Source organism: Erinaceus europaeus, chromosome 2 (assembly GCF_950295315.1).
Source record: "Erinaceus europaeus chromosome 2, mEriEur2.1, whole genome shotgun sequence".
Taxonomy (NCBI): Eukaryota; Metazoa; Chordata; class Mammalia; order Eulipotyphla; family Erinaceidae; genus Erinaceus; species Erinaceus europaeus.
The window spans coordinates 34,676,825-34,700,384 of NC_080163.1; the positions used below are offsets into that span (position 1 = coordinate 34,676,825).

A 23,560-nucleotide genomic window follows, 5' to 3' on the forward strand; every position below is an offset into this window, starting at 1 on the left:
GGGAAAGCTTCACAAGCGATGAAGCAGGGCTACAGGTGTCTGTCTGCCTTCCTCTGTATCTTCCCCCACCCTCTTGATTTCTCCCTACCTCTATCCAATAAGTAAATAAACAAATATTTTAAAAACGTGTATATTTAATGAAAAAAAAAAACTCTCAAACTCATTTTACAAAGCCAGCATTACTCTGACATTGAAGTCAGGAAAGACACCAAAAAAAAAAAAATTACAGACTATTATCTCTTATGAATATACTGAAGACAAAAACTGAAAGATCATGGATTCTTACCTGCAGGGGCTAAAGGAGGAGCTTTCATCAGTAGTGAAACAAAACTACAGATGTCTTTTTTTCTCTCTCCTTTATTTTCCCCCTCCTTTCTCAGTTTCTCTCTGTTCCTATCCAAATCAATCAATAAATATTTTTTTATAAAATGTTCTTAACATTGATATAGACAGTAATTTCCTGGATATAACACAAAAAGCATAGATAACTCAGTGGGTACAGCATCTATCTTATTGTACTTCATGAAGTCTTGGCTTCAATCCTGGCACCAAAGAAAGTACCAAGGGCACTCCATAGACATGAACTTATGTCTTCCCCTCTGTCTACATCTCCTACTCTCTACTTTCACCTCTCTCTCTCTCTCTCTCCCCTACTTCTTATTCCCTTCTTCTCAATTTCTCCCTAAATATGTTTTTTAAAAAAATAAAAAAACGAAAGGAAAAAAAGTTGAACCAGGAGGCCACTCAGTACAAAAGCATGAACAAAAGCAAAAACCAAGAAGTGAGGAGACCACATCAATTTTAAAAGTTTATGCACAATAAAATAAACGCCCAATAAATGAAAGAGAAAACTCTTGAATGGGAATATTTGCAAATAGTGTGCCTAATTAAAAAGTTATTATCCAAATTATAAAAGAAACTCATACAATACACAGTAAACAACCCCAATAAAAATGAGTATTCAGGAAGGTTTTTTTTGTTTTTTTTTTAAGCAGAGTACTTGCTCAGCTCTGGCTTATGCTGGTGTGGGGTCTTGAACCAGGGACTCTGAAGCCTCAGGCATAAGTCTCTTTGCATAACCACTATGCTATCTACCCCTGCCCCCCCTTTTTAAATAATGATTGACAAGACTGTAGAATAAGATGAGTACAATACCACCACCAGAGTTCCATATCCCATCCACACCACTGGAAGCTTTCCTATTCTTTATCCCTCTGAGTTAAAGATATGGACTCAGGATCATTATGGGGTGCAGAAGATATTAATAGATAACATTTCAAAGACATACAAATAACCAAAACTTACACAAGAAGGTATTCAGCATCACAAATGAAAGAAGAAATGCAAATCAAAGCAAAATAAAATATCACCTCTGGGACTGGACAATGGTGCACATGATTGAGTGCAAAGACCAGGGTTCAAGTCCCTGGTCCCAAACTGCAGGAGAGAAATTTTTCAAGCAGTAAAGCAGTGTCTGTCTGCCCCTCTCCCCTCTCTCCCCTCCCCCTTTCCCCTCCACCCCTCCTACTCTCTCTTTCTACCTCCCTTGTGCTTCTCTATGTCTCTGTCTCTATTAATTAATTAATTAAATTTTTTTTTAAAAGGTAGACCACCGCATGCCTGTTAGAATGGTTACCATAAAAAGACAAGAGATACTAAGTGTTGGTATAAAGATATAGAGACAAACTGCATTGTTGGTTTGAATTTAAATACAGTCACTATGTAAGGAAAATATGAATGTTTTTCAAAATGTAAAAAACAGAAACAAAAATTTTAAAAAGCTACTATATGATGCACTTATAGGTACATATATCAAAGTGAATTGAAATGAGTAACTCAGAGAGACACCTGCAGGATCATGCTTCGAAGTACTATTGAAAACATTCAAGATAAGGAGATGCCTAAGTGTCTGTCAATGGCAAATAAATGAAAAAACATGTGTTTGTGCTCTTGTGTGCGTGCATATATCAATGAACTATCACTATGCCACAAGGAAACATGATGCTAAGTGAGATGATGCAGACAAAAAAAAGGACAAATATTATATATGGGGAATCTAAAAAAGTCAAACTCAAATCAAAAAGACTGGTGGATAACAGACTTCAAGTGGAAGAAATGGTGAAGCAAAGGTTACAAACTTCCAGTCAAAAGTTTAACAGGTTATAGAGATGTTAATATATAACATGGGGACTATGCCTGTATATAATATGTATTCTAAACTTTTTTTATTTTTTTGCCACCAAAGTTGTCACTAGGGCTCTGTGCCTGCACTATGAATCCGCTGCTCCTGGTGGCCATTTTCTCTTTCTTCTTTCCCTCCTTCCCTCCTTCCAATCCTAGTAAGGCACAGAGAAATTAAGACATCTACAGTCCTGCTTCAAAACTCATGAAGCTTCCCCCATGCATGTGAGAAATGGGGGTTTGAACCGAGGTCTTCACACATGGTAACACATGCACTCAACTGGGTATTCCAAAGTTCATTCCCTATATATTCTGATTATTATGTATTACAGAACTGCTAATGGGGTCAGGATGTGGCACACCTGGTTAAGCACACACAGTACTATGCTCAAGGAACTATCAAAGGAAACAGGTTTGAACCCTGCTCCCCACCTGCAACAGGAACACTTCACAAGAAGTGAATCAGATCTGTAGGTCTTTCTCTCTTCCCCTCCTAGCTTTATTTCTCTCTGACCTATCAAATAAAATAAGAAAAAAAATGGCCACCAAGAGTGGTGGATTCGTAGTGTCGGCGCTAAGCCCCAAGATTGGGGGCAAAAACAAAACATACAAACAATGCTAAAAGAACAGACCTTAAATGCTCTTACCATAAAAATGAAATTGTTGGGAGTTGGGCGGTAGTACAGCGGGTTAAGCACAAGTGGTGCAAAGCCCAAGGACCAGTGTAAGGATCTCGGTTCCAGCCTCCTACTCCCCACCTGCTGCGGAGTTGCTTCACAAGTGGTGAAGCAGATCTGTGGGTGTCTTTCTCTCCCCCCCTGTCTTCCCCTCCTCTCTCCATTTCTCTCTGTCATAGCCAACAACAATAATAACTACAACAATAAAACAACAAGGGCAACAAAAGGGAATAAATATTTTTTAAAAATGAAATGGGTCATTATGCTACAGTGCAACAGAATCAACACACAGTACACTGAAAACTTATACAATGTGTTATGTCAGCCCTATCCCAACAAAAGCTAGGGGAGAGGGGGCCTGACCTCCATGAACTTTCAAACTGAATGAGTACAGAAAATCTGAATTTACACTAGAATCCCAAGAACAATCTTCTCTTTTCTTCCTTTCTTTCCTTCTTTTTTTTTTCCTCCAGGGTTATTGCTGGGGCTCAGTGCCTGAACCATGAATCCACTCCTCTTTTTCCCCTTTTGTTGCCCTTGTTTTATCATTGTTGTGGTTATTATTGTTGTTATTGGATGTCAGCATTGTTGGATAGGACAGAGAGAAACGGAGAGAGGAGGGGAAGACAGAGTGAGGGAGAGAAAGATAGACACCTGCAGACCTGATTCACTACCTGTGAAGCGACCCCCCTGCAGGTGGGGAGCCAGGGTCTGAAACCAGGATCCTTACGCTGGTCCTTGTGCTTCGCGCCACATGCGCTCAACATACCACGCCACCACCCAACCCCCAATCTTATTTTTTACACTTTTCACATCTTAAATAATTTCTCTCCATATCCATAGTCACTTACGTATTGAGACTTCCACAAATACTGCTGCCAGTTCGTGCAGTAAATACTTTGCTGAGCATAAGCTGTGGAGGAGAACTATGAATAAAAAGAGAAAGAGATCAAAGCTAAAAAACAATTACTTTCTTTTTTCTCTTTACTGGGGGGGATTATTATGCTACAGTAGTTGGTACATGTGTAACATTTCTCTTTTTTCCACATAAAATTCTAACTCCCCTACCTAGGTCATTCTCCACTATCAAGTTGTAGGACCTGAACACTCCCCCAAGCTCCACCCCAGAGTCCTTTACTTTGGTGCAATACAGCAACTTTTTTATTATATGTAAAAATTTAAGTCAGAAATACCACAGCATAGTTACATTGGACAAAGAGTAGGATTTAGCTATCCTGTTTAAGTATAAATTCAGTACTTGACATATTTTATCTGAGTGAAGCAATATAAAATTACCTTATCTTTAAAAAAATCTAATGTTCTGGGAGTTAGGTAGTAGTACAACAGGTTAAGAGCAGGTGGTGCAAAGTACAAGAACCGGCAGATCCCAGTTCTAGCCCCCAGATCCCCACCTGTAGGGGAGTCACTTCACAAGTGGTGCAGGTCTGCAGGTGTCTATCTTTCTCTCCCCCTCTGTCTTCCCCCCCCTCCATTTCTCTGTCCTATCCAACAACAACATCAATAACAATAATAATGACAACAATAAAACAACAAGGGCAACAAAAGGAAATAAATAAAACAAATCTAATGTTCTAAAAGTGAATTAAGAAAAGAAAAATAAGCAAATCTCTCACCGAATCTGATGAATTTTTAGGGTGGATCCTTTGTAGCTCATTGCAACTGAGCCAAACATCATCTCTCCAAGCATACTGGCATCAGAGGAGCACCGAGAACCCTACATGATGACCATAACATTTAAAAACCAATAACTGTTTCAAATATTAATTTTTATTTAAAAAGTTCTTTGCTATAGTTGTTCTACTTAAGTACAGCTTGTTAAAAAAAGGGACATTGCATACTTGTTCTGCAGCCACATTTTCTTCATTCGACTGTTTCTTACAGAGTAACCATATTAGTATACATACTCCTTTCAGGAACTATGAAGATTTTTGGGGGTGGAGAGAGGAATAGCATAATGATTATGTAAAGAGATTTTCATGGCAGAGGCATGAAAGTCCCAGATTCAATACCTCACACCACCATAAGCTAGAGGTGACTAGTTCTCCGGTAAAAAAATGAATAAAATAATTTTTGAAATATTTTATTTCATATGAGATAAGAGAAACACCTGAGGGAGAAGAAGAAATGACAAAGTAACCAGAGGAGGAAAGCTACCAGGTAAGCTATTGCTCTAGCACACTTACTTTTGTTTAAAAAAAAAAAATGGGGGAGCTGGGCAGTAGCACAGCAGGTGAAGCACACATGGTGCAAAGCACAAGGACCAGTGTAAGGATGCCGGTCTGAGGCCTGGCTACCAACCTGCAGGGGGGTTGCTTCACAGGTAGTGAAGCAGATCTGCAGGTATCTATCTTTCTCTCCCCCCATCTGTCTTCCCCTCCCCTCTCGATTTCTCTCTGTCCTATCCAACAGCAATGACATCAATAACAACACTAACAACAACAACAATAAACAACAAGGGAAACAAAAGGGAAAAAACAGCCTCCAGGAGCAGTGGATTCGTGGTACAGGCACCAACCCCAGTGATAATCCTGGGGGAAAAAAAAAAAAGGAACAAAGCTATTTTTTTAATGTGGTAATAGAAAATGAACTCAAAAGTCTCATATATATGTGATACCACTGGGCAATCTCCCAGTTTTTGTATACTTTTTTGGAGACAGGGATGAGGGAAGGAGAGCGAAATGCTGTGAACCACACCATAATAAATTTAGAGAGGATAAGGACTAGATTATGCTATTTTCCTAATCCTGGGATGCTACACAATATATTTTGGGTATTCAAAGCATTTGTTAATGAATAAATAGAGAAACAACATCAGTTACCTTACCTGATACTTAGGACACTGGTCCTTTACATCAGAAGTTGAAGTCACAGAACTGTCCAAAGAAGAACTACTATCTCCTCCAGGTTTCAGTTGGCAGCATTTCCCAAAGACTTTAACTTGAGCATCACTGCAGAGTTTCTAAAATAGAGATATTATGCCCAATCATTTTTAACAGTTTTTTTTTCACAATATACAAGTTTTAGGATAAAAACTTTTAGAAAAACCAAGAATGGAATAATTCAAAATAATACAGCTTTAATAAAACAATTTTGCATTTATTGTATTTTCTCTGGTACTGTTTTCTATTTTGTCTCTTAACTCTAATGAGGTGGAGTTTTTATTGTGCATTTCCTATTAAAATTAATAAATCCTGGGGATTATTCTTTGTAACTATGGGCTATAAAATATTTTTTATTAGTAACTAATAGTATACTGAAGCAGTTTTCAAATTAATTACTCTCGAAGCCTTTGTGGGGTGAGAAGACCAGAGAATAACTTACCCCAGAGGGTGCATGTTTTGCCATGCACTGGACCAAGATTCAAGCTCCACCCCCACCCACTGGGGTTTTGCACAGCACTTCTTCAGTGCTGTGGTGTCTTTGCCCCCTTCTCTCTGTCATGGTCTCTCTCTCTCTCTCTCTAAATTTCTTTATTGGAGGTTTAATAGTTTATGGTCAACAGTACAACACAGTAGTTTGTACACATGTACCATCTCCCAGTTTTCCACATAACAATTCAAGACCCACTAGATACTCCTCTGCCTTCATGTTTCTGGAGCTGGACCTGGACCTGAACCACCACCACCACCACCACCCCGACTCCAGAGTCTTTTACTTTGGTGAAATACACCAACTCCAGTCCAAGTTCTATTTAGTGTTTAACCTTCTAATCTTGTTTTTCAACTCTTTCATTATGAAAAAATCAGCCCAGGGCAATAAAGCCCTAGTAATAACAAAAAAGGAAAACCCCTTTTGCTCTTAAACTACTGAGTTCAGGGTGACACTGTTTTGCAGTGAGATGAAAAATTATACTCATGTGTTAACAACTGTACTGTAAACCATTAGCAACCCCCAAAAATTCAATAACACACACACACACACTAAAACTACTGAGAACTACAAAAGGCTGTTTTTGTTATAGCTAACAGTATCTTCTCATATTAGAAAAACTGAGAAAGTGAAAAAATATTCAATTGATTTAAAAATAACAATATACCCATTACTAGTTAACATAAATTAACATCTTACAGAAAAAAACTGTTGTAGAGTAAGATAGAATAGGAAGAAACGAAAAAGAAATTCATCTTTTCACTGTATGTACATAAGTTTAAGAACAATTCCCTTTTAATACATGCTGAGTTAGGATCTAAAGTTTGGAAGAATAAATTTCTATTTCTTTTTTTCTCCAGGGTTATCACTGAGGCTCAGTGCCTGCATTACAAATCCACTGCTCCTGGAGGGCATTTGTTTCCCATTTTTGTTGCCCTTCCTGTTATTATTATTATTGCTATTGATGTTATTGCTATTGTTGGATAGGATAGAAAGAAATCGAGAGAGGAGAGGAAGACAAAGGAGAGAAAGGTATGATATCTGAAGACCTGCTCTGTTTCACTGCTTGTGAAGCGACCCCCCTGCAGGTGGAGAGCCAAGGGCTTGAACTGGGATCCTTACACCACTGGTCAGTGCACTTCATGCCATGTGCGCTTAACCCGCCATACTACGCCAGCCCCCATATTTCTATTTCTTTACCTTTATTCCTCTTGCTCTTTTCCTGCTCCCCAGCAAGCACCACAGCTTTCACTGAACATAACTAACAATGTTGCCATCCAACAAGGTCTTTGATATTCATGAAGTAATCCAAACTTTATAACAGTTAACATTATACCTACCCTACTATGTAACAACTTCAGTTTGTTATCTAACTGAAGACTAGCTATTGAAGATAATTTGTTTATTAGTTGGCATAATCAGTAAAGGAGCTGTAAAACTAAACATATGGTAATTTCAACATCATTTCTAATAAAAAATGTAAAGAGGTAGTATTTTCTAATTAATAAGAAGACCTTTTAATAAACCTAAATTAAAATCCTGGCTCTTTAAGAGTAAACAACTTGATCTAAGTTTCCTTTAAGTGGTGGGGGGAGGAATAAAATCTAAATAAGGTTAAGTTATTTATGATACTTAAGGGTATGTGTATGTTTATGCATTTGTATGCTAATAAGAGTGCTCTATACAGTATCCAAAACTAGTATATGCTTCCTAATTTACAGTTCAAAATATTAATGGTAAAAAGTTAATATGGAGTCAGGAGTTACTAGTTGGTTTGTCTTTCTCACAGTAAACAAACTGGTACAGTTTAGAAGTGATACTTTGGTCACATCTTAACTTTAGTATGTACTGATCAAAGTTAAGCCCTTTTTAAAAAACTTTATTATCTTTATTTATTTATTGGATAAACACAGTCAGAAGTTGAGAGGGAAGGAAGAGATAGAGAGGAAGAGAGACAGAGACACCTGCAGCACTGCTTCACCACTCTCAAAGCTTTCCCCCTGCAGGTGGGGGACTGGGAACTCATACTAGAGTCCTTGTGTGTAGGGGAGCAGGTCAAGAGAGAAAATAGTAGAAAACCTTTTCTAAGACAAACCTTATTCAGGAGAACACTTTTAGAGGCAAATCCTCCATTATATGTGCTGTCAATCAGCTATCATAGGCAGACCTCCATGGCATATGTGCTAACTCAGCTATCTGAGGTTACATGCAGAAGAAGCCATCACTGCTTCTGACCTTATTCCAGCCTAGATTAGTGCAAAGGACTGTCTCAAACCCATAAGACGAATAATTACATAATTGGGTGAAGAATCCAGATTCATGGGAAAGTGTGCCAAATTTTGCTGTATGTTGGGAACATGTGTAAGCCTGATAGAGCTTAGGGAGAACCACCCCATCTTTGGATGGAGGTCTGAGAAGATAACCTCTTGGTAAGTCTCTCTCAACCGAGGTGAGCATAAGGGGGGAAACTCAGACTTGGTTCTTTCCTTCTTGACTCTCAGGCCCACAGATACCCCAGTACTTCCCTCCATTAACTGCAGGCCACATGGCCACAGATTCACTTATTCAAAGTCACCTTCTGTTCACAGAAGAACACACCTTATCACACACTTCATCACACACCTCAGACCCCAGACAAGAGAAATTCCAAACTATATGGCCTTTTGATATTCATCTTCTCTCTGTCTGTTAAACACTATGGGTTTAACCCCTATGCTTCTCTCAGATACCTTTGGATAATTAAGTTGCTTGTGTCATAGAAAATAACTGTCTTGTACCTCATCAATTCCTGTCATACCAGCCCCCTACCTTAGGAGCATGCTGACTGTTAAGAGACCTGTAATTTCTGACATATTTCAACAATAATTACCACCATTGCTTTTCTATTTAACTCATGTCCACTTTGCTAATAAACGGACTCTAGGATTCTGGGATTCTAGGACTCAGATTCTAGGCACGCTAAGAGTCCCCTGGTGTCTTTTACTTCGTGTCACCACTGCCATGAGTGAGAAAGAACCAGCCCGTTTCCTTTCCCCTGGAGACCACCCCGCCGGAGAGAGAGAGAGAGAGAGAGAGAGATACCCCGAAAGCTGTATATACATGTCCTAATAAATGTGTTCAGCATTCTGTTCCAGGCCATGTTCTGAACGGTTCAAAGGCTCCTTGCTTCAGAGTGTTTTCATTTTCTTCTCCTCCTTCAAACCCCCACACTTATGCATTGTAATATGATGCTGAGGAATTATTCTGATGCAGTCTCTGACCCCAGGTTTTACCTAGCAGTGCTCCCTTCAACCAATCCTGCCCCCACACGTCACCCCTGGTTGTTGCCCAATAAAAGCTCTCTCACTCCCCCCCCCCCTCTCTCTGGGCTCTCTCTTGGCTCTCTCTCTCAGCGCCCTCTCTCTTGCCCGGTGGTGAGGTAGTGGGGATGGCCATTGTCGGCTGGCTCCACATGGCCTGAGCCACCCCCTCCCACCCAATAATAAAGATTTGTGTACCCCACTTGCTCCGGACCTCCTCTCTCTTCTCCGCAGGGCAGCCCGACACCTGGCCACAACCGACACCTGGCGCCCATTGTGTCCCGCACTCACACCCCGCTGGGTGGCCCAGTCTGAGGTCCCCAAAAGCCACCCAGACACAGTAAGTGGCATCCGCCCGCCTCTGTGGCCCCACGTTTCCCCCCACCATGGGACTTTTTTCGTTTTATGAGGAGGTGTCCCAGACATTATATCCTTCTCTCCTGGGACAGGTTCTCGATATCAGAGACGCTTTAATTTTCGCTACACCGTGGGTTCTCATGGCTGTATTTGCTACTTACAAGATATGTACAAGGTGTTCTGCCACGAGGTTAAGCGACCTTGAGGCTGAGATATGAGAGTTAAAGCATATGTGCGCAAAACTTAACCACAGACACGCACACGAGTTCGGCTCCTCCTTTGACCCCGCCCCTGGCTGACCCCGTTGCCACGGTTCCGGCTTCCCCTTCTCTAACCCCTCTTACTGTTGCACTGGTTACGGCTTCTGCTTCTCTAACCCCTCCCCCAGCTGTCCGGTTCCGGCTGCCCCAGTTCTGGCTTCCCCTTCTCTAACTCCTCCTCCTGTTGCACCTGTTTTGGCTTCCCCTGAGGCTTCTGTTTCTTTGACTCCTCCCCCGGCTGATACCTCATCATTAAGAGACCCTGTGGCTTCCTCACCTTCGATTCCTCCCCCTGCTGACACCTCATCATTAAGAGACCTTGTGGCTGAGATACGAGAGTTAAAGGTTATTTTTTCAACATTTAAAGAGCTTAAACCATTTGCAGTCCACCCCGAGAGCTCCGTCCCCGTAGATACGTGTTCAGTTTCCCCTGCGGCCACCACGGCAGCTTCCACGGCACCTTCCTCTTCTGTAGCTCTCTCCCCCGCGTCATTAAACCAAGTCCACACCTTCCCAGTAAATGTGGCCCCAACTAGACAAAACCCTCAGGTGTGTCATCCATGCTCCTCTAAAAAACTCAGAGACCTCAGGCAAGCCGTCGAGGAGGACAGAATTCATGCGCCATGGACTAAGTCCATTTTAAGGATTTTTTTACCAGCACCTTAACAGCCCCCAGGACTGGAAAGACCTGGCTTGTGCTGCACTCCCAGACCCCCTCTACCTGCAAAGGAAGGCATGCTATTTGGCAAATTGATGTCACCCACATACCAAACTTTGGCAAACAAAAATATGTGTTTGTCTCAATTGATACCTTTTCTAAATTTATGTGGGCAACAGCTCAGACGTGAGAAAGCTCTAAAAAGCTTGTAAGCCATATGCTCTCTTGTTTTGCCGTTATGGGTGTGCCATTTTTTCTGAAAACAGACAACAGGACTATGTTTACCAGCAAACAATTTAAAGATTTTTGTTCCCTCTGGAATATTACTCATACCACGGGCATTCCCTACAATCCACAAGGACAAGGCATTGCCGAGAGGGCCCATCAAATGCTTGAGGCTCAATTAAATAAACATAAAGGAGGAACATATCCCCCCAATATCCAGCTAGCAAAAGCCTTAACTACATTAAATCTCTTTAATATTTACAATAATTCAGACACACCTCCTATTATTCTTCACTGGCAAACACCATCTACCCTCCCATCTATTAAGGTCAAATGGAAAGACCCACTCGATAAAATTTGGAAAGGGCCTGACCCCCTATTGACCATGGGAAGGGGTTTCGCACGCGTTTTCCCTTTAAAATTACTCTAAACCTGTCTGGGTTCCGGCCCGCCATGTCTGACAATACCCGCAGGATGGCGCTGTTATCCCTGAAGAACAAGAAATACTACAAGAGGACTAGATGCAGGATACATCCCAGGACCCATAATACGACATTGCAGAACCTACAAAATCTGGCTCACAGAGACCTCTCTCCTACCCTTTCCCTGAATGTCTTCTGTTATAAGTGGCCAGTTGTGTTTTGTGAATGAGTGTGTTGAATGACCAAAATTTTTTTTTGCATGAACCATCTGCTCAGAGTACTCTAAAAGGTAATTGACTTTATATAAAAATGCTGGACGCAGCCAAAGTTTCTGGAGACGTCCAGAAACATTCCAAAATTTTTGTTTTTCTCCCTCTTTTGATTTTTATATATAGTTTTGGTATATATGTAAGTGTTTAGTCTTAAACTGTGTGGATAATGACGGATATAAATTTGTTTTTAAAATGTTATGTTTTTTTTCTTCTTTTTTTAATATTTTATTTATTTATTCCCTTTTGTTGCCCTTGTTGTTTTATTGTTGTAGTTATTATTGTTGTTGTCGTTGGATAGGACAGAGAGAAATGGAGAGAGGGAGGGGAAGACAGAGAGAAGGAGAGAAAGATAGACACCTGCAGACCTGCTTCACCACCTGTGAAGCGACTCCCCTGCAGGTGGGGAGCCGGGGTTCGAACCAGGATCCTTATGCTGGTCCTTGTGCTTTGCGCCACCTGAGCTTAGCCCGCTGCACTACAGCCCGACTCCCTAAAATGATATGTTTTTATAACAAAAGTTTTTTTTCCTCCTTTATAACAAATTTTTTTTCCTCCAGTGTGTTATAACTAAATGTTTATGGGTATGTCTCAAGTTTGGTAACACTAACTTAATGGTCAAAAGTGTAACCTTACAGCTACATTATTACCAGGCAAGGTAAAAATTAATTTGCTAAAGGTAACTATTTAAGGTAAAAGACTAAATGTTTAACGTGACAATTCATTCCCAAAACTAAAATATAAATTCTCTATACAGGACACCTTTGGAGGGCCCCCAAAAGTGCCCTGTAAAATATCTTGTGGAAATTAATCCACAACAGATCTGGCAATAATCTGGCACAGCTACAGATTTTAAATGTTAAAATCATTGTCATGAAAATACGTTAACTCTCTAGTAATTTGAGTCTGTTTATAGTCCAAAGTAAAGATAGTTAAAATTCAAAATACATAGTTTAACTAAAATTGGTCTCAAGATCCTGCTGTAGAGACTGCTACAAGAGGTCACATTAGATGACCTTTAAATAAAATCATAAAGATATTTAAACCAATTATAATCATTGAGGTATCAACTATAGTAAACCTCTAACTTGTTACAAGTTCAAATTAACCACAAGAAGCAGATTGTTTATGTTTCTTTCACAGGAATCCCAGGAAAAACCATCTGAATCCCTGCACACCCTGACGTCACCCACTAGACGGCACGACTACAGTGGCACACCCCCCGAAACCCTAGATGTCACTTAACGCAATCTGAAGAACCTGATACACAGACTCCAAGGACAGAACTTTCTTAATGCCTGCTTGCCGTTCCTGCTTCTGATTTGCCTGTCACGTGTTGGCGGTTCCAGCTAGCTATCTACAGAAAAGCAGAATTCCAGCGGCTGACCTTCCTCATGCAGTGTTTCATCCCCTGCCATTTCTTCCCCTAGCCATCTACTTTGGACTGAGACTTGTATCAGACTTACTGGCATACCCTATAGATACTTTACACAATTTTAAAGCACGTTATTTCCCTTCACGCTTCTGATTTTTCATAGACTGATCCTGAGTAGTTTATAGACTTTACAGACTGTTGCCTTGAGGACTATACAATGCCATATAGCCCCTCTGTTTGGTGGGTCATGCCCTCCCACCTCCCCCTCATTATGTACCCCTGCCCCTCCCCCCCAAAACAGGAAATGTTCCTTTACATACCAGTCCCTCCCTTGACATCACACTGGCTTTTACTACTCCGCTACTTGTCCCTTCCTGTTTTGTTATATCATGTAGGTTTATGCCCAAAAGGTTTCTGCTCACCCCTACACCACTATTCCTCTGTCATAGATAGTCTTTTACAGACTTTGAACCATCTTATTCGATGACTAGATAGAAAGATAAAAAAAGATGTAGAGATACTGTGAGGAGATGGTTGAGCAGGCTGCGCTTAAACCTATGAGATGAGTCTCTCCAGGTAAGTCTCTCTCTCTAAAGAGGGGTTGAGCACAGGGGGACACATTAATCTCACAAGGTTGGCAGCCATTTAAGCCTTCCCTCCTCCACAGAAAGTCCTACATCTTCCCACCTGAGCACGGCAGGTGCATTTAAGCCTGCTCCATTCCATTTTATTTTTACTGTGTCCATTTAGATATAAAGGGAAAGGAGGAGATGATGCTGAGGAATTATTCTGATGCAGTCTCTGCCCCCAGGTTTTACCACGCCCCACGAAATCCTAGCAGTGCCCCCTTCAACCAATCCTGCCCCCACACGTCACCCCTGGTTGTTGCCCAATAAAAGCTCTCTCACTCCCCCCCCCCGGGCTCTCTCTCTCTCTCTCTCTCTCTCTCTGGGCTCTCTCTTGGCTCTCTCTCTCTCAGCACCCTCTCTTGCCCGGTGGTGAGGTAGTGGGGACAGCCATTGTCGGCTGACTCCACGTGGCCTGAGCACCCCCCCGACCCAATAATAAAGATTTGTGTACCCCACTTGCTCCAGACCTCCTCTCTCTCCTCCGCGGCACAGCCCGACACCTGGCCACAACCGACAGTAATATATACTCTCAACCAAGTGTGCCACTACCCAGGCCCCAAAGTTAAGCCTCTGCATCTATTTTCTATTACACTCAGTGTGGTAGCTTTCATAAACCAGTTTTACTGATGACAATCTTGAAGCTCTTTTCAAGAGCTACTTAGATGGGCAGGGAGATAACACAATGGTTATGCAACCTGAGGTTTCAAAGTCCCAGGTTTAATCCCAAGCACCACAACAAGCCAGAACTGAGCAGTGCTCTGGGAAGAAGAAAAAAACAGAACAAAAGAAACTGACAATCTGACAGGAAAGAAGCATTCAAGAAATAAGACAAACACATATAATGAGATATTTATTTTCAAATGTCTAGAATCAGCACATAGCACATCTGTCTGACTGGGTACCGAGTTCTACATTTATGTCCCACTTTTTATATTAGGATAAGGACTTGCACATGTATGACACTGCTACAGAGCATCCTTACCCAGTCTGATTTTCTTATTCTTTCATTTTAGAGAGAAAACAAAAGAAAGAGGGGGAGTCAGGCGGTAGTGCAGCAGGTGAAGCGCACGTGGCGCCAAGCGCAAGGACTGGCGTAAGGATCACGATTCGAGCCCCCCACTCCCCACCTGTAGGGGAGTTACTTCACAGGTGGTGAAGCAAGTCTGCAGGTGTCTGTCTTTCTTTCCCCATCTCTGTCTTCCCCTCCTCTCTCTATTTCTTTCTGTCCTATCCAATGACAGCAACAACAACTATAATAATAACCACAACAATGATGAACAACAAGGGCAACAAAAGGAGAAAAAATGGTCTCCAGGAGCAGTGGATTCATGGTGCAGGCACCGAGCACCGGCAATAACCCTGGGGGCGAAAGAGAGAGGGGGGGGAAGAGGTTAAAACATTGCAAGAGAGAGGTACAACACTGTACCAACATTCATGGGGCTAGCTCCCACAAGTCCCATTCATGGTGCTCAAAAACAGAAACTTGTGCGTAGCAAGGCACAAGTTCAATCAGTGAGATTTCTCTTGGCCCCACTTACACCTGCTTCTTCTTCTTCTAGCGTTTGCCACACCTGCCTCTATGAAGAAGATACTATTACTATACCTATTTTATAGATGAAGTTAAAGACCAATATTTTAAGTGAACTATGCATGAGAGAACTTGATTTAGATTAGTAATAGCAAGGAAGTAACATTACAGTTATTACAACAATAAAAATATAGAAGTTAAGAGGAATAATTGAAAAACTATAAAGATATTTCAGGTTGAAGTAATTATGTATGACCTGTCTGAAAGACGCAGCATTGTGTGGCTGAGGAAGTAGTCCAGGATTTGCAAACATGAAATTCAGAGTTCAGTTTCTAAAGCCACATATGCTAGCAAGAAAAAGCTTCACTAGTAATACAGCAATGCTGCAAGTGTCTCTCTTTGTCTCTCCCTATCAATTTCTCTCTGCCTGTCTCTATCCAATAAATAAAATAAAATAAAATAAAATGCCAGAGAACATCCATGAAATTAAAAAAAAAAAAAAAAAAAAAAACCTGGTAAATTTTTTAAGTGGCAATGTTTTTTTCTTGTTGAATTGGAAAAAAGTATCTAATGGATGGCTAAGAAATCTAAATGAGGGGCCAGGCGGTGGCGCACCTTGTTAAGCGCTTACATTACAGGGTGCAGGTTCAAGTCCCTGGTCCCGACCTGCAGGGGTAAACTTCACAAGTGGTGAAGCAGATCTGCAGGTGTCTCTGTCTCTTTCCCTATCCCCCCCCCCTCAATTTCTCTATCCAATAACAATTTTTTTAAAAAGAAAACTAAATGAAGCACTATTACCAAGAAATTGAGAACAATATATTAATTATTAAATACCATAAAACTTGACTAGCAAAGTAAATTAAAAAATTAGTGGACTGCCTCGTATATTCTAATATAGGAGGTGCAGTTTTAAATAAGAAAGTAAATTATGGTAAAAGCATCTAAATTTTCTAATACATAAAATGTCCAATACAAAACAGAAAGCATTTGTCTACCTTAATAGGTAATTAACCAGTAGGAAAAGCTTTCTCAAACTATACTGCTTTCAGTAATTTACTAAAATATTTGTGAAAGTTATCAACTTAGAGGAGCTCCTTGCCTTACATAATTCTCACCTTCCAAGTTATAAATCCAGGAAACTATGACTAAAAGTGTAATAGCAGTAGTAGCAGCAAAGATAATCACAACCATACAGATTTTCTTGAATATTCATCAAGTCAATGCCCATGTAAACTGCTAAGGTAGTAACAAAATATCAAAATATTTCTAATACAATTTTAAAAAAAAATGAAGACTGATGTTGCTACCATTGTAGATTAGGAGAAAACAAGAAGATTATAGATTAAACCTGCTTTTCACCTCCATTCAAATAATGTCATCTTTCTAGGCTATACTTTCTAAAAATGTAAGATAAGCAATTTGAAGCAGACCCTCTTGAGTCCTTTGGCTCCAATCTCATTTCATAATAACAACTATTTAAAGAAAGAAATGTCAAAATAAAATAAATGACTTCTGGTACTAGACTGATGACAAAGATTAGTGTTTTTTTCCTTTGAAACCCCTCAAAAAGTAAGCACACACTTTACCAAGTGCAAGGATCTAAGTTCAAGTGCCATGGCACTACATGGCAGCATCATGTTTCAGAAGTAGTGCAAGAATGCTGTGATGTCTCCTTCTCTATGCCTCTCTATCTTGGAAAAAGTAAAGGACTCCACTAAAAACAGTGAACTTGTGTAGACCAAAGCTTCCTTGAAGCTGTGGCAGCAATATTCAAAAAATAAAATTCTCAATTTTAAGGGTTGAGCTCTATAAATATGGTAAAGATGGTTTTTTAATACTAAGAGGCCAAAATAGCATGCATTTTTGATTTGATATTTCAACCAAATAGATATTACTCACCGAAACTGATATTTCTTCATTTTTTCTCTTAACACTGGAGTCAAACAAGACATTCCTCCCTCGTCTTTCACAGTCTTGATATACAATCAGCCGAATCTGGCTTGGATCAAACTCTGGCAAAGGCCAACTTTAAAGAAAAGTAAAAATTCATTAGAATTATTTTTTAAAAATATTTATTTTTTCCTTTTGTTGCCCTTGTTTTTTATTGTTGTTGTAGTTATTATTGTTGTTGTTGTTGTTGGATAGGACAGAGAGAAATGGAGAGAGGAGAGGAAGACAGAGAGAGGGAGAGAAAGATAGATATCTGCAGAACTGCTTCATCGCCAGTGAAGTGATTCCCCTTCAGGTGAGGAGCTAGGGGGCTCCAACTAGGATCCTTATGCCGGTCCTTGCAATTCGCGCCACATGCACTTAACCCACTGCACGCCCAGCCCCCTAGAATTATTTTAATAAGCATTGCACATTGCTAGAAATAAACTCTACAGGATAAAACTCAAACTGTAGTATTACCAAGGAATATACTGAAAATGTTTATATATAATACAACTGTTTTCTGGCTGCAAACCTATACAGAGACAATATTTAGATTAAAAAGTAAAAAGTTATGGCTAATATGTATAGTATATATATATATATAAACAGTAATCCCACATGAATCAAAAATAGATGACAATAAAATGTGTGAGTACAAGAAACATAATGAAAATAGTGATACCATAAGGGTAGTGCATATTTTAAAAGTTTTGTTACTATTTCTATAACAGAAATATAAAAAGAGCAATTTTCAGGGTTTTTTCCATTATTTTTATTTTTTAATTTTTATTTATAAAAAGGAAACACTGATAAAAACCATAGGATAAGAGGGGTACAATTCCACACAATTCCCACCACCAGAACTCCAAATTCTTCATATCTATGCATTTTTCTTTATGTCTTCATCTCCCTTTTCATATCATCTTATTTCAAATACTTCCCCAAATACTTCCCCTTATTATTTATCTTTATTTCAGAAATCACTCTTAAATGTAGCCTACTAAGGTTGTTACATTATTTGATTACATTTTTTGCTCCCTCTGGTTACGACTCAGAAATCTAATTTTGCCCCCTGGTTCTTCACATAAATATTCCCTTTTATCAATTCTGTAGTGATTCTTTCCATATCTTTTCTCCTTCCAAGGAGTTTAAATAGTCCTCTTACCCAGTCTATTACTCAGTTGAATGCTGGTCAGATTCCCTTAAGTTATTTAGCCAGGAAATTAAATACTTTAGAAGGCTTTCATCACAACACTGAAAGTAGAATTATCTTCTACTTCCACTGTCAAATTTTATATTATGCTGTACAAAAAAGTTCATGACAAAGCAATTCCCAGAACATTTCTCACAGTGATTTTCTTTAAAACATTATCTCCTAAAGAGTAAAAGAAGGAAAGGAATGGATGATTATCAACACAGGGAAGGACAGGTCAGTCCTATACCTTTCTCAAATAATATGAATCATTTAGTAGATACAGTTACTTGGTTTTCTGATTGGTACAGATCAAGTTATATAGAATAAATTTACTATTTTTTAAATTGAGATAACAGTTTACAAAATAACTACACACATATAATTTTTTTATTGTCACAGGGTTATCACTGTGGCTCAGTGCCAGCATTATGAATCCACTGCTCCCAGTGACCATTTTGTTCCAATTTTTTCTTTTCTTTCTATTACACTTGACAGAAATTAAGAGGGGAGAAGAGAAAGGGAAAAAGATAGACACCTACACACCTGCTTCACAGCTTGTGAAGTGCCCTCCCCAACTGCCCTGCAGGTGGGATGTGGGGGCTCAAACCCGAGTCCTTGCACGTGGTAATATGTGTACTTAACCTGGTGTGCCACTGTCCAGACCCATTTCAGTTTCATACCTTTTCAAAATGTATGCTTCCATATCACACCTACCAAAGAGTTCACTGTTATTTATGCCAATTTGCTTTTCAATATAATTCATACTGATTTATATAAACAGTAGAAATTTGGGGCTGGGTGGTGGAGCACCTGGTTGAGCGCACGTTACCATGCACATGGACCCAGGTTCAAGCCCCTGGTCCCCATCTGCAGGGGGAAAGCTTCACAAGTGTTGAAGCTGGGCTACAGGTATCTCTCTCTCTCTCTCTCTCTCTTCCTCCCCCCCTCCCTCATCATTTCTGGCTGTCTTTATCCAATAAATAAACAAAACTAAAAAAAAAAATAGAAATTTTTCCCCAAGTCACAAATTTTATGTTTTGGCCTCCTATGTTTCAAAAATCTTTCTAAATACTATAAGGAGGAAGAGCGAGAAGGCATATAATTAAACACCTAGTATGCTAAACAAGTGAGTGAATAAATGGCTATTCTAAGGGTACCAACGAATGCTGGAAGTCTTTTATAGACTCAGGGCAAAGTAATTTCCTAAAGAATTATAATTCTCTACACTGGCAGATTTATTTGTTAACCTCAGTTCCTATGAACATAGTTCTCAATTTAGGCCTTGATTTCTATATAAGCTATTTATATACAATGATTTCCCAATTGTATTTTAATAAACTACTGTCGTAATACTAGAAAGTGGTAAGGGCTGTAGTTCAGTGGTAGTAAACAGGACTTTCCATGTCTTAGGTCCTGGGTTTGATCTCCACACTGCATACTGCCAGGATTGTAATTTTGTCCAATCAACCATTGAAGAAAATAACTAGAATACTAGGTTTCTGCTAGCCTTTGTATTTCTAGTCATACAAAATTCAACTGTGCTTCAATCCAATTGGTACCACCTCAACACGTTTCACTTCGGATTGTGTCCAGAAGTGGACACAATGTCACCCCTTCAGCTCAAACATTCAGGTGAGCCCATTCCTAGCTCATAGGACTGACTCCTCAATCTCATTATTGGGTGGTGCACCAACAAAGCCACAGAAGCTAGATATAGATCAGGGCCCATGAGACAGAACATAGTGTGCAATAACCCCAAACAGCAAGCAAGTAGAAAAACCTAAAAAAAAAAAACAAAAAAAAAACGATATTTATATACCTTTCCCATATTTGGGAGCTATTCTCTGCCCTGATCCAGCTTTCTAGTCCTACTTCCAACCCTTTACACCATCTCCCTTTGGCCCACATGCATGTTAGCTGTCCAACTCAGACAAAATATGTAAAACCTGCATGTTAGCTGTCCAACTCAGACAAAATATGTAAAACCATGGGCCCCTTGGAATATACCTAAAATAGACCTACTAGCTTTTTCTAAAATGGAGATCCCAAAACTAATCTACTATATTCTTACCTTTAGGTTCCTGACTATTAAACAATTTGTTCTGCTTTATATCTTAATGCTTTTACAGCTACCAAGCCGCAGATGCTACCATGATGCCAACCTGACTTCCCCAGACAGAGGACCTCACCAATGTGTCCTGGAACCCCACCTCCCCAGAGCCCTGCCCCACTAGGGAAAGATAGAATCAGGCTGGGGGTATGGATCCACCTGTCAATGCCCTTGTTCAGCAAAGAAGCAATTATAGAAGCCACACTAACCTTCCACCTTCTGTACCCCATAATGTTCTTGGGTCCATGATCCCAGAGAGATAATAAACAATAGGAAAGCTTTCAAGGGGATGAGATACGGAATTCTAGTGGTGGAAATTCTATGGAATTGTACCACTCTTATCCTATGGTCTTGTCGATAATTTTCATTTTATAAATAACAATTTTAAAAATTCAACTATGCTTAGAATATTAGCACCATAAATTCTTTTTAAAAAAACTTAATTTGTCAGGATAAAGAAAAATTTAGAGGGAAAGGGGTAGAGAGGGAGAGACAGACAGACAGACACTTGCAGCAATACCTCACCACTTGTGAAACTTTCCCTCCTACAGGTGGGGACCAGAGGCTTGAACCTGGGTCCTTAAGTATGGTAACATGTGCACTTAACCAAGTACACTACCACCTGGCCCCCAGCACCATAAATTCTTTAATGAAGTATTTATTACTTAGCCTTAGACATCTGTATCTCCTACCCCTACTTCACTTCCCTCATTCACTCTAGTTATTCAACCAACTAAACAAGAAATAGTAATATTCTTCCATATTTTAATATCTTCCAACTGGGCATCAACACTATATGTCAACCCTTGCCAATCTTTAGAAGAATCATTGTAAATAATTAGCCAAGAGATAAACTGGCAAAACAAATATATGTTATATAATATATATATATATATATATATATATTATCAAGTAAAGAACACTTTTTTTTCCCTATGACAACTTCTATTAGAATAATCAAGCAAGTAAATGGGGAAAAAATGAAGTTAATTTAGTCCCCATTAAAAATCTAGGTCTATCTTTCTCCCTGACTCAAGGCCAGACTCCATAAACCCGCTTGAATATAACAAATGACAGTTAAGGCTGTAACAACTGGGAGTATGTCTAAGCCTGACAAAGAAAGTATTACAGAAACTGGAAAAGGGCAAGCAATTGGCTCTCTTAATCGTGGTCATTTTAGTCAGTAACAGGCCACCTCTTTATCACCTGGGTCCTAGTTATGGAATCTCTGGACTATGGCCTAGACTTCTAACGGATCCCTCTCTTTACCATCATCACAGGTCATTCCCATCAGCAATGTCATCATTAGCACTTTTGTGGGCCTCTCCAGGACTTTACTCTCACTATGAATTAGCAATGGTAAGGACTTCCCCACTCTCAGAAGGGAGGCTTTGTCATCCTACACTGGCACTTGAGGAAGACTGATCCTGAAATGAGTGCAGCCCAGAATGTTCCCAGCTGTGACCATGGACTCTGAGCTAAGACTGACAGAAACTCGAAGGTTATAAAGGCTCCTGTTCTTAATATAAATATGTATGGGCCCCTCTCTGATATTAAATAATGAAATTTTGAAAAATCAAATCAGTAGTCAGAACCTACAGGTAAGGAACAGAAGAATCATTACAAAAGTGACAACAAGGAAGTTTTATGAGATGAAAGAAATGTTCTATATTCCAACTGATTATCTTCTATATTTTTTCAAACTCATCAAAAACTACAAACATAAATAATACATACAAATGAATACCTAAATAAAACAAAGCTCAAAGAAAGATAACATGGGTGGTCCACGAGGTGGCGCAGTGATAATAAAGCTTTGGACTCTCAAGCATGAGGTCCTGAGTTCGATCCCTGGCAGCAAATGTGCCAGAGTGATGTCTGGCTCTTTCTCTCTCCTCCTATCTTTCTCATTAATAAATAAATAAAATCTTAAAAGAGAGAGACAGAGACAGAGAAAGAGAGAGACAGACAGACAACATGGGACTTGGAGGTGATTCAATGGGTTGACCACATGACTTCACAGTGTGAGGCTGTGGGAGACATGCCTGTAGGGATCCAGGGTTCCAACATGACCCAGGATTGAAAAGATGAACTCAGACACAAATCAGCAAGTGTAAGAGTAGTTCAGAGAAGGGCTATACCAGGATGTTTTACCAAATGTGACCCAGAACAGACTCTCCTCATTATACTTATTGACAAAAATCTGCATTACCTCAAAGTAAGGATACATAAATTATGAGAACTAGTATTAGACCACCAGTGCATACTGAAATAGCCACCTGGCAACACTGCAGCTATACAGTATACCTATATCAGGTACTCCAAAGTCTGTGAGGGACAGCAAGTATTTGCCATAGTATGCAGCTTTAAGCCTTGCTGCCTTGGAAGGGCTGCTGACCCAACGGTCAATGAACTTATGTCATCCACCAGATACACATCACAGACCAGGCACTGCAGCAAAAGGGGAACATGAGTGAGTACAGGTGGTCAAGCATTCCTTTGTCCTATACACAGCTCTCAGTAATGAAGGAAACCATAGAGCAGAAAATCGGTAGTGCAAATAGAGAGGTATACAATCAATAATTACCATTTTTAAAGCTCCTAATGCACAAAATAGCAGAATATTTTAGTGGACATGCAGTATCTAGTTTCCAGACCCAAACTACTGTAAGGTATAAAGACAGTATACACATCTATATATAATACCAAATGGTACTAGAAAACAACAGGGCTTTTTTTTTTCTTTTTTTAGTCACACTATGTTCTCAGAAAGTTAAATAAACTCTTTTCTGAATTACACCTCCAGGCCTTCATGTTGAATTTATAAAATACTTCCTCTTCTTGGCTTTTTAAATTTTTTTTTCCTCCAGGGTTATTGCTGGGGCTCGGTGCCTGCACTAAGAATCCACTACTCCTGGAGGCTATTTTTCCTACTTTGTCACCCTTGTTGTTGCCCTTATTGTTTTTGTTGCTGTTGCTGTTATTGGATAGGACAGAGAGAAATCGAGAGAGGAGGGGAGACAGAGAGGGGGAGAAAAAGATAGACACCTGAA

At 39.8% G+C, this 23,560-nt stretch overlaps 1 protein-coding gene across 2 annotated transcripts in view; it reads right to left on the reverse strand.

Moving 5' to 3' along the window:
• FNIP1 (folliculin interacting protein 1) overlaps nt 1-23,560 on the reverse strand; it is a 94,384-nt gene that overhangs the window by 50,172 nt on the left and 20,652 nt on the right. For both annotated transcript variants that reach the window (XM_007532523.3, XM_007532525.3), the window contains exons 2-5: nt 17,170-17,296; nt 5,704-5,838; nt 4,493-4,593; nt 3,710-3,784 (exon numbers count right to left, since the gene is read on the reverse strand). In XM_007532523.3, coding sequence (XP_007532585.2) covers nt 3,710-3,784; nt 4,493-4,593; nt 5,704-5,838; nt 17,170-17,296 — 438 coding nt within the window. The remainder of the gene's footprint in view (nt 1-3,709; nt 3,785-4,492; nt 4,594-5,703; nt 5,839-17,169; nt 17,297-23,560) is intronic.